We start from the raw sequence: 12,034 nt of genomic DNA on the forward strand, positions 1-12,034 counted from the left end.
GGAGCCTGAAGCAGGAGAATCGCTTGAACCCGGGAGGCAGGGTTGTGGTGAGCCAAGATCATACTATTGCACTCCCGCCTGGGCAACAGAGCGAGACTCCGTATCAAAAAAAAAAAAAAAAAAAAAAAAACCCTCTTCTACCTTTTTTACATTTCTAGAGCCTTGACAGTAGTTGTGGCCACTATGGTAAAGGTAAGTGACGTTTGAACACAGTGTACTCTGTCACCTTTTGTAACTGTTCTTGCTCTCTCCTAAAAAGCTAGGCTACACAATTACAGTTGTAGAAATTTGCATCTTTATTGTGTTTGAAGGTATTTGTCTTCATGCTGAGGAAGGGCGTCATGGAAAAAATACATATATTTCAGTTCAGAATGATTATATAGATACACCTAAGCCTATAACGTTTTTAAAGCACTCAGAATAGGAAAAAAAAATGAAGCATTCACCTTAGAACTTGGGGCAACATGCCTTAGGCAGGACGAGCCCCTCTGGATGCATCGGCTCAGTTCCGGACGGAGCCTCTGGTTGGTCGCTGCTTCTCCTGGGGACCCCTGACACCACCTCTCTTCCGTCTTAGGGCTTGGATTCCTCTCACACTGGAGTTTACATTTTTGGTTTATTCATCGAGGGGGCAAGATGGAATCGCGAACAAAAGATACTGGAAGACTCGCTGCCTCTGGAGATGTGCTGTGATTTTCCCGACATACACTTTTTGCCAACAAAGGTAACCACCCTGCTATTATCCTGAAATCCTAAACCTCTGAGCGTTCCTTCAGTAACATACAAACTACTCTTATTCCCATTCCCTACAATTTCACAAGGGAGATGTGATAATATACTCAGACAACAAAGATTTTAAATTCCCCAAAATGTTACTAAAATCTAAAGTAGATGCTATACTTACATCCCATGTTCTCAATAATATGTACTATAAAGTCATAATACTCTTTAAATTCTCCAGGTATAATTTCCACAGGCTGTTACATTAACCATTTAACCTTAAATGTATCTAATTCATAACAAATCCCCCAAGCCTATAGCATACAAAAATGTGAGCTACTGATTCACTTGAACTACACAATTTGACTACTGGATTTTTTTTTTTTTTTTTTAAGATTTCTACCGAAACACCAAATGCTTCCAACCAGACAGATTCAGAATGCTATACTTTTGAATGCCCAGTTTACCAGACACCTGAGAGGTCAAGAATTTTAGCAACTACTGGTTTACCAATAAACTTTTTAACATCAGTGTATTTATCAACGAAGAAACCTCCTAGTCACTGGATCACAATGCGGGTTGCATTGCTTTGTGAGAAGAATGAAAAATAAATGTCCATACCAAACCATTTTAATTTTTGACTCTAACCAGACTTACATGTTTCAAGACATTCACGTGTAGTCAACACCCTTTATAAAGTATTTGTGTGTTTAGCCAGACTGAACAGGTGCAGTCTTTATTTCATTTGTACATGAAAACTTCAACCCAGAGGGGAATCTTGCAGCTGCGTTTTATCCTAAGTACCTAAGACCTGACCATGCAATGTCCCTGTGGTTGGGCTCTAGTACAGGTCAGCACAACCTGCAATACAGCAAATTTGACTCTCCTAACAGTAAAAAGCACAGCACCTGACAGGATATCAGGGCATGCCTTTATGAACTTTTTGGTAAAAATGATTTATAAAATTATATACAATAAACTAAATACACACATGTAGAATAGATCTTTGGAATGCTTCCCCTGGCTTCTCTAAGTAAACACAGAATATTCCACTGCTGACCTAGCTGCAGACTTCTGAAACTAAAGAGAAGGGCCTTCTTCTTTAAAGAAATGCAGTCTGGGCCAGGCATGGTGACTCACGCCTGTAATCCCACCACTTTGGGAGGCCAAGGCAGGTGGATCACCTGAGGTCAGTACTTCGAAACCAGCCTACAACACCACGACGAAACCCATCTCTACTAAAGATACACAAATTGGCCGGACGTGGTGGTGCAGGTCTGCAGTCCCAGCTCAGGAGGCTGAGGCATGAGAATCACTTGAGCCTGGGAGGCAGAGGTTGCTGTGAGCTGAGACTGTGCACTCCAGCCTAGGTGACAGAGCAAGATTCTTGTCTCAAAGAAAAAAGGAAAAAAAAATTGCAGTCTGGCTGGGTACAGTGGCTCGTGTCTGTAATCCCAGCACTTTGGGAGGCCAAGGCAAGATGATCACTTAAGGCCAGGAATTCAAGACCAGCCTTGACAACATAATGAGACCCTCTTTACAAAAACTGTTTAAAAAATTAGCCAGGCATGATGAGGCACCTTTAGTCCCAGCTACTCAGAGTCTGAGGTAGGAGGATGGCTTGAGCCCAGGAGGTTGAGGCTGCATTGAGCTATGATCATGCCACTGTACACCAGCCTGGGAAACAGAGCCAGACCCCACCTCTTTTTTAAAAAATAAAGAAGTGCAATATGGTTCTGACTTCACTAGACCTCTTTGCCTACTAAAAGCCAAATCCTGAGAATTTGGTAAGTTCAATGTTTCTATAGGAAGAATGTTACTCTACTAATAATGGCTATCATAACTGAGCACTATGTTGAGCACTAATAATTCCTGTACCATCCTCAGGCCCCTCTATACTATGTGGACGTATCAGCCAGATTTTATACATGAGGAAACCAGTGCTCAGAGATTAATTGCCCACACACACATTGCTAAGAGGGAGCAGAGCTAGCATTTGAAGCCACATCTCACTGTCACTTTATCATGGCAATGGTCCATGGGCAGAAAGCATAACCCACGTGTACACAAATGAAGATCCTTCTCTCCATAGTAAGGGGGGTAGAAAAGGTGGGACTTGTCCCCAGCACTAGACTCTTTAACAGCCATGAACAAAACATGTATTTAATTGTGTCCAGGAAACTGTACCATCTACCTTTAAGTAAATTGCACCTAGAAACACTCCACCTTGTATCTTTTGTTAAAATCCTATACTTCATCATTTGCTCCAAACAGTGCAAAACTAAAGACCAAAATATATATCATATGCTTGGTATTGGTGCATATTCTGACATATCTACATTTTGCAATGTAATGTCGCAATGTAATGTCCCAGCAGGAAGAACTGAGACACAAAGCTGTCTGATCTCATCTCACAATTCAGGATTAGAGTCAACTGGAAATCCAAACGAGCACTAAAGCATGGTCAGCAGGCATAGTACATGTGTGTGTCTCTCACACATGTACTGTCTTTCAGATGCACAGATGCTTCTGTGATTCATACAAATGCATTCGAAAGTATGACTGAATCTACAATAGTTTTAGCATTTCTGTATTTTCTCAAACAGCAAATACTAAACACATGACCATTTTCTGGGAATTAGGACTCCCAACTAACCCCTTTGAGTTCCAACATTCTGAGTCTTAAAATAAACAGCAGTTGGCCAGGGTCCCAAACAGATGATCCTAGCAAAACAGGAGGCTGGGTGGGGGTGGGAATCTAAGGGCTCCTATCTTGGTCCCAAAAATCCCAGAGTTTCAAGCAAGAAGGGGGGGGAAAAAAAAGGCTCCAAAGTGATCAAAATGTTGCTACATTTTATTTTCAACTTAAAACTTCATTATAAAATTTGCAAAATAAACATGTTGAAAACAAAATTAAAAACAAATTGTAGCTGATATCCAGAAATTGCAGCACTGTATTGGTAACGGGCTCTTTTCATTACCAGGGAAAGAATTTAATGTCCTTCCTTCCTCCCCAAAAGCTTCCTTGGTGCAATCTAGTACAGAAAACGCTGGGACATCACTTTCTGATGCCAGGATAAAAGCAAAATAAAAAAACTGCTTGCACACATTAGCACTGATAAAACAATGACAATTTCGCTAAAAGAATGTTTAAAGACTACAGGATGCTAGAGCAAACCAACTTCATGATTGCATTAACATAAGCTAAGTTACATACACTTCATGCAGTGTAGAATTAACACTGCATATCTAAATGGCTCATATATAAAATGTGTAATTAAAACCCAAACATACACACTATGTTTATTACATTCCCCTACATTTAAAGTACTAAGAACAATTTAACTTTGAACACAAAAGTTTAGTGAATTTGCTACTGTTCCATTATAGGACAATTAAAAATGAGACCATATCAACTTCACTAGAATTTAATTGCTAAAGCTACCTTATGCACATCTATTAAACTAAAAGAAACGACTTTAACCCCTTAAGTTGTTTTTAAGATAGCACTCCTTTACAGGGAGTAAAGTTTTGTAAATATAAAGGATATATAAAAAATACAGTATAAACTGCATGAGCTTAACAGTAGCAAAAACACTGATGAACTTTTAAAAAGTCAAAAATATATAAAAATATTAGCCTGACATGGCAAATTTTCAAACACCAATCTGTGTAAAAATGTTTAAATATTGATGTTACTCCAAAAATATATACTTATTCTATTTTTTTTCTATTTGCAACAGTTTATAAAGGCAAACAAACACCTGCAATTGAGGTAGCAAAGCCAAATTCACAAACTTTGGATCAAGAAAAATACCCTTCCTATGTTTTAACAGCATCTTCTATACAATAGTGAATGAATTCTAATTGTTCCAAAATTTTTAATTCACATTACTTTACAAAACTTTATTTAAAATACTGAAAATGTTTTGTTAAAAAGACAGTCCTGACAATCATCTCACATTCAAAATACTGTACAAAAAAATCTGAAGTCACCATATATTACATAAAACTAAGCTATGTATTTACATTTTCAAATGTAGTTTTAGAAGCTGAGGTTAAGCCAAATGCTACAAATGGTCTCCCTTAAACAGTGTCTGCTAATAATCTCATCGCTGTGCACTTTCAGCATTTAATATAGGCCCTTCTTTTTGCTTTCAAATTATATAACTAGTAAAGGATTTAAAGAAAAACAAATGAAAATTCTATTTTCTTACTGAATAAAACATAAATGTACTTTAAATGGAACAGTGTTTTCATTTAAGAAAAGCCAACTGGCCAAAAAACATCAAAATTTGAAAAGTAATCAGAAACCATAAACATCAATAGTATTCTTCACAGTACATTTATATTAAGACTGTCTTCTGTTTTCAGATTTTTAAGGGTTGAAAATTTCCCATTAAAATGCAAATTCTCACATCCTTACTTGTATTTTTCCTATGTTAATTATAATTTAATAAAAGTAAACACAGCTATATTAAAAGATCAACTACTTGGCTCTATAGTCCTGGTTCAAAAAAAAAAAAAATTTACAGATCCTGTCAGTGCAACAAAAGAAAGTTTGGGATTTTTTCCTCATTTTTGCAAATGGCAGCTGGAATTGCAGGAGTATTTTGTAGATAAGCCAGAAGAGCATTAGTAGATGTATGGAAATATACGGTAGGGCACACGCTGACAGTACTTTTCCCAAGCCACGCCGTATTTCTTTTTACAGTGGTACTCGTCACGAGCTTCTCGGTGGACAAGCAACATGGTGAAATAAATCACATAGAAATAAGGCAGAATGTGGTTAAAACCTGTGGATAATAATGGTACATAGTATTAGATATTTTTATTATCACTACAACATATTTTTTCCTGCTTTTCCCCAAATTCTCTAAAAATGAACCACAAGGTACTTCATTTTCCCTAATAATGAGGAGAACAATTAAACCAGTCTGTAAAATCCCACTGGGAAGTGGCAGAAGGTCGTATCTAAATTAGAAGCTACTCAAAGACTGGTGAATCCATTCTAACAATCCATCACAATCAAAACATCTGTCCTCATAGTTAATACAAATCTCTCCATTTCTCACCCTTCTTCCCCCAGCGAAGAGAAAAACTGCTGTCCTCCACTACAGGCCAGGCCACCAAACAGGTAGCAGGCATGGGCCAGTTCCCCAACCTCCACAAGCTCCCCTGGATCCCCCTGCTCCCCCAGCTCCCCCAGCTCCACCAACTCCCCCAGCTCCACCAACTCCCCGAGGTCCCCCAGCTTCCCAAGATCCCCCTGTTCCCTCAGTTCCCCCAAATCCCCCGGCTCCACCAGTACCTCCAGCTCCCCCTGATACCCCAACTCCCCAAGCACCTCCAGCTCCCACAGCTCCCCCTGCTCCCCTGCTTCCCCAGCTCCCCATGAGGCCAGACACACAAAAAGAAAAACAGAATCTCCTTCTCTTCTTAAAAACCAGTTTTTCCCAATCTATGTACACTGAATCATGAACTAAGAAGCTGAATTAATTTCTATATATTCTACTTAGAAAAAAGCTATCAGGCACAATTGAAAACTTAAAATTTTGCTTTTAGGCTTAAAGTAAAACTTCAGGCTCTGTGAATTCCCAATTCCCCTCAGAAGCCAGAAGAGCTTCTACAGAGGCCAACCTCACAGTAGAAAAGGGCGACAAAAAGACTCACACCCACCTTGGCCACACTGTCCCACACAAAGGACACACACACACATCTTTCCAGTGGCTAAAAGGGTCAAACTAGCACTCTTCTGAAATGCTTACCACATGGAAGGGACCACGCCAAGGCCATGATGAGATCACCCAAGTAATTGGGGTGGCGAACAAAGCCCCACCATCCAGAAACTAGAAGATTCTTTCCCGTTGAAGTATGAATGGTTTTTAAATCTATATAAAAATAAAAGTACATTTTTAATGATGTCGAAACAAAAAGAAAACCTTCACGTAATATATATAATATAAACATAAATCAATACTTACGTGCAAGCTTTGGATCACTGGGATTTTTCCGGAATGCATTTTTCTGAGAATTTGCACCACGGAAGATTACATAACCACAAACTGCAATTTTAAAATATTTTCCTATGTTAATAACTTAGTTATACTCTAATGCTTAATAGCATCTGTAATTTCTCTTAAAAATTATCTCTATGCTCTGAGGAAATTTCCAAAGCAGACTCCTAGGCTCAAGAGATCCTCCTGCTTCAGCCTTCCAAAATGCTGGGATTACAGGCATGAGCCACCACACCTGGCCTGATTCTTAAGAACAACTCAAAAACTCTAAATCTCACTATGTAAAAAGATGGTAACCCTTCCAAAATCTATCACACTACTTTAATCATCCACCTAGGGAACACTCTGAAGTCAAAACAAATATAGTTACATCCATGAAAGAGATAAAATCTAAGACAGCCTACATTACAATAAAATCAATACTAGAGTTCGGTATTATCAAAATTACAGGCTATATCATCTGTTAGTTATGATACCTAATGGCCATGGCACAAACATTTTATTAATCAAACAATAGCTTAGAATCAGCACCAGAACATCCTGAACTTTAAATACATGCTGAATCCCATTGTAAGTCTACAAGTTCCTAATTTTATCCAAATTTCAGAATGTCAAAAATCAATGTATCAATGACATTTAACTATTATCTAGTCCATCCTCAATAAACTAGTAAGAGAATAACCTCACTTCCTGCTTTGGTTTGAATGTGTCCTCCAAAGTACACGTGTTGGAAACTTAATCCTCAATGCAACAGAGTTGACAGTAGCACCTTCAAGAGATGGTTAGGTCATGAGGGTTCTGCCCTTATGGACAGATTAATGTCGCTATCACAGGAGTGGGCTCAGTATCTCGAGTGGGTTTGTTATAAAAGTAGGTTCAGCCTCTCTTGCTCTTCCTCACTCTCTCCTGCCCTCCCTCCCTCTCTCTTGTCCTTCCACCTTCCACCCTGGGATGCTGCAGCAGAAGGGGTCTTGCCAGATTTCAGCACCATGCTCTCTGACTTCCTGGCCTCCAGAACCATGAGCCAAATAAATTTCATGACAAATTACCCAGTCTCAGCTATTCTGTTTGAGCAGCACAAAACAGACTAAGACATCCCCCATTTTTAGCTGAACTATAAAATATACTGTCTTGAATCATAAAATGGACATGGACAACCAAATCACTGGTGAAAATAAATCTTAATTTTAACCAATGGTTAGAATTTCTTCTTCTACCACAGATACTAACTAGTGTAGCAAAACTATCTATATTTGAAGTTCACTGCTAATTTTCCCTACCCAACCTCTAGTACAAGTGTTTAAGGGTTTAATGAACAGGGTAAGGACAAAGAAAATTCATCCTGAAGTAAAATACATGACTGACCCTGGTGAACTGCAACTGCAGCCAAACTGGACTTCTCCGTCTTTCCCAACCTCATCTCACACTTCCCCACCATACACCCTTGCTGAGCTGTTCCAGTGCCTGACTTTTGGATCTCTCCATCCCATTGTACCCTCTAAAACTCAAATCAAACACCATATCCTCCAAAAAGTTCACACTAAAGCTCCCCAGAGAGAAGTTCTCTACCTTAAACACCCGTCATCTAAGCCCCTCTTGGTGCTCACTCATGTCTTACTTCTCCTGCTAGAACGCAAGCTCTATGAAGGCAAGATCAATCTTCTTTATAAGATGCCTACCAGAAAAAGCAGGCACTCAAGAGAAAAAACGTAAGGTTACTAAAAACAAATTTAACCAACTTAAATTTATTAAATTTAAAAGCAAGGTGGTTCGTTTAAAATAATCTGTTTCAAGTACTACTGAGAACCCAGGTACGAACCATCCATTCTCTTTGCAAAATGCAGACTTTTTATTACTCATCATAAATGGCTTCGAATTGAGCTAATGCTGACCATTCAAAATGGCATGTTTCAAATATGCAGACATCAGAGCATAAAAGCCTCAGTACATAATATTTAATAAATTAAACTGAGACTAAAATTAATACTCACGTTTCAGAACAATAATTAGAGAAGCCATTGGCCAAGACACTTCATTTGGATGACTGACTAAGTAAAAGGCTTGGAAGCTGTAAATAAACGGAACCCACACCAAATCTCCAAAAGCCAGCATGAATCCAAATCCATCATGGATGATGTCCATGGTCGTCAACAACGCTTCCTATAAGGATACAGACAGGGGAAAGGGAGAAAGAGCTTCTATGTTTAAAGTATTCAAATAAAGTACTAGTTTACAGGCAAATGTATAAAGTGCTATGGGCAGGTCCACAACCAACATTTTTTTGTTAAAGGGGAGAGAGATTTGGTTCCGCTGGCCTGCTAGGTCTTTCTGCCGTCACATTCTCCTGTCACGCTAGCCTCTCGCTCATGTTCCCGAGATAACAGATCTCTAAAGCATTTCCCATGCCCAGGCCCTCCCCTCTGCTGGCAACCCCTCCTCCAACCTGGGCACTTCTCAGATGTCACCACCCACCAGTAGGGCTCAGACCTGGGCACTTCTCAGATGTCACCACCCACCAGTAGGCTACAGCAATTGGGTTACTGTACTTGTCTAGTCACTCTCCACTATACTAAAAGCCTCTAAAAGACAGAGGCTGTGTGTTTTTACCTTTGCCACCCCAGTAACTAGCACAGTGTCCGCCATGGAGAGAAGTGTTCAAAATATGTTTGCTGAAGGAATATGATCACCAACTCTTTTTGTTTCAATTCCACATGCACCAATCTAATTTCTGATCATAATCTGGCTTTTCATGTAGATTTTCCACAGAAGAAATTAAGCTGCCTGGCAACATGGTGAACTGACAGCTTCACTTCTCATGCAAATTAATAAAAGTGCATTACTCCCCGGTGATTTGCTTAGCGTGAGCCGGTTCGCCTCTGGACCAGGATAAGGGGCAGGCCAGACTCTAGAATACAGACATACCGCCAAGGTCAACACTCTGAAGGTCTGGCCTGAGGGAATCTCCAAACTACCTGGAACCTCAGTACAGACCACTGATGTTGAAAAATTAGCCAGTATAGGCCGGGCGCGGTGGCTCACACCTGTAATCCCAGCACTCTGGGAGGCTGAGGCGGGTGGATCACAAGGTCAAGAGTTCGAGACCAAACTGGCCAACATAGTGAAACCCTGTCTCTACTAAAAATACAAAAAAAAAAAAAAAAAAAATTAGCCAAGCATGGTGGCGGGCGCATGTAGTCCCAGCTACTCAGGAGGCTGAGGCAGGAGAATCACTTGAACCCAGGAGGCGGAGGTTGTGGTGAGCTGAGATTGCATCACTGCACTTCAGCCTGGACGACAGAGCAAGCCTCTTATCTCCAAAAAAAAAAAAAAAAGAAAAAGAAAGAAAGAAAAGAAAAAGAAAAATTAGCCAGTATAAGCTCTGTTGGAGAATCAAAGTTCTAGGTTAAAGAAAAAGAGTGGTACCTCCAAATAGGATTTTTTCCAGAAAAGAAAGCAAATAGGCCATGGAACAGAAAAACAGATGTCATATGGAACAGAAAAACCAATCCCACAAAATCTACCTCCTTAGGCTTATACTCTTTAGTTACCAGAGTTCTTTATTCTCTTTAAAAAAAAATTGACATGTAATAATTGTACATATTTATGGGGTACACAGTGATGCTGCCATATATGTAATATATAGTAATCCAATCCGGATAATTAGCATATCCATCATCTCAAACACACTATTTCTTTGTGTTAGGAATATTCAATATCCTTCTAGCTATTTGCAACTATGTATCACTGTTAACTATAGTCATCCTACAGCAGTACAGAATACTAGAACTTAGAACTTACTCCTCTTATCAAGTGGTAATTTTATATCCTTTAGCAAACCTCTCCCTCCCTATCTTTCCCTTCTCCCTACCCTTCCCACCTTCCCACATCCTGTTCTACTTTGTACTTCTATGACATCAACTTTTTTAGCTCTCACATGTAAGTGAGGACACATGGTGTTTTAACTTTCTGTCCCCGAGAGTGTCTTATTCTTCTCTCTCAAGGCCTGTGATCTGATTCCTGGTCCAAAAGAGGATAAAGGTGACAAAATGGAGGGAGCAGATAAAAGCAGGTGTGGTGAGTAGCAGTGAGAGGGCAAAGGGTAAGCACCCGGTGCCAGGTCAGGGGGAGGACCTTAGCCCCACCAGCTCCTGAGCCCCAAGGTTTTCACAGGCTGGACTCAGAGGAAGGGTCATACATATTTAAACTGGTAGTCTCCATTTTCTTAAGGTATAGCACATTCGTGAATACGAGGGATTTCTATCAAGTGACCTAACAAAAAAGTTATTAAGCATCTGCTAATTGCCCAGTGGCATGCCAGAATGCTACAGAAATCATAAAATACAATACTTCCTCAAGAAGATTATCATCATCTGGCTGAGATACTGAGAACAGACAGAAAACAATTTCCTAACTCTAGTTTTCTACCCCTGGGCTATGTTAATTTTGCCTTAAAATGCAAAAAAATTTTCTTTTAACAGAGGTCAGTGTTTGGCTAAATCTATAGAAAATATGAACTTCTAAGCCAATTAAAAAGTGAAGACCACAACATGGCAGAAAGCTATTAACAGATGAAACCAGACGAAATGATCACTTATCAATGGAAAACTACTAGAAAGGAAGTTTTAAAGAAGCCTGAGGTGAGCAAAACAGTGAAATATCATTTGATTTGCAAACTGTTACCTATACGCTCTTTTGGCGATTCATTCTATAACAGCAAACAAAGCTACACTGGTAATAGTAAGTGCATTTACAAAAGAGTTGTTTTTTAATTTCAAAAACATGTTTAATTTTGGATCGACTTGGAATTTTTAAAGTCAATTTGAAGTGCTATCACCACCTTCACAGCTTCCCAGGCTCTGAGCCAGGGTCTGTGAAGTGGTAGGAGGGCAACAGGAACCCGTAATTAGCGGATAGCACTAATCCCACCACTTGTAATTGAGGTTTACCTCAAAGTGGCCCTAATCTTCCTAAATAACAAGATCATCAAACACCAATATCAAACTTGCGAAGTTGTTCTGACTCAATATTCTCTGCAATTTTGCATAGAAGGCCACAATTAAAGACCAGCCGGCAGGGGTGGGGGAGATATATAGTAATGATGGCCAAATAATACACTTTTTTTTTAATGTTCCAGGCTCAAAGAGAAAAGGTCTTCTCTCAAAATGTCAGCACACTGTCTCAACACACCGTCATTAAAACTTGTTTTGGGAGGCCGGGCGCGGTGGCTCAAGCCTGTAATCCCAGCACTTTGGGAGGCCGAGACGGGTGGATCACGAGGTCAGGAGATCGAGACCATC

General features: G+C 39.7%; 2 protein-coding genes across 3 annotated transcripts in view; one reads left to right on the forward strand and one right to left on the reverse strand.

Annotated features, from left to right (window-relative positions):
• LOC105552324 (dynein heavy chain 14, axonemal-like) overlaps positions 1-1,354 on the forward strand; it is a 10,790-nt gene extending 9,436 nt beyond the window's left edge. The window contains exons 4-5 of the mRNA XM_011997946.1: positions 578-724; positions 1,116-1,354. Coding sequence (XP_011853336.1) covers positions 578-724; positions 1,116-1,331 — 363 coding nt within the window. The 3' untranslated portion in view covers positions 1,332-1,354. The remainder of the gene's footprint in view (positions 1-577; positions 725-1,115) is intronic.
• Positions 1,355-3,553: 2,199 nt separating this feature from the next.
• LBR (lamin B receptor) overlaps positions 3,554-12,034 on the reverse strand; it is a 32,058-nt gene continuing 23,577 nt past the window's right edge. For both annotated transcript variants that reach the window (XM_011997947.1, XM_011997948.1), the window contains exons 11-14: positions 8,729-8,897; positions 6,705-6,785; positions 6,489-6,611; positions 3,554-5,516 (exon numbers count right to left, since the gene is read on the reverse strand). In XM_011997947.1, coding sequence (XP_011853337.1) covers positions 5,356-5,516; positions 6,489-6,611; positions 6,705-6,785; positions 8,729-8,897 — 534 coding nt within the window. In that variant the 3' untranslated portion in view covers positions 3,554-5,355. The remainder of the gene's footprint in view (positions 5,517-6,488; positions 6,612-6,704; positions 6,786-8,728; positions 8,898-12,034) is intronic.

Source organism: Mandrillus leucophaeus, unplaced genomic scaffold (assembly GCF_000951045.1).
Source record: "Mandrillus leucophaeus isolate KB7577 unplaced genomic scaffold, Mleu.le_1.0 Scaffold550, whole genome shotgun sequence".
Lineage (NCBI taxonomy): Eukaryota > Metazoa > Chordata > Mammalia > Primates > Cercopithecidae > Mandrillus > Mandrillus leucophaeus.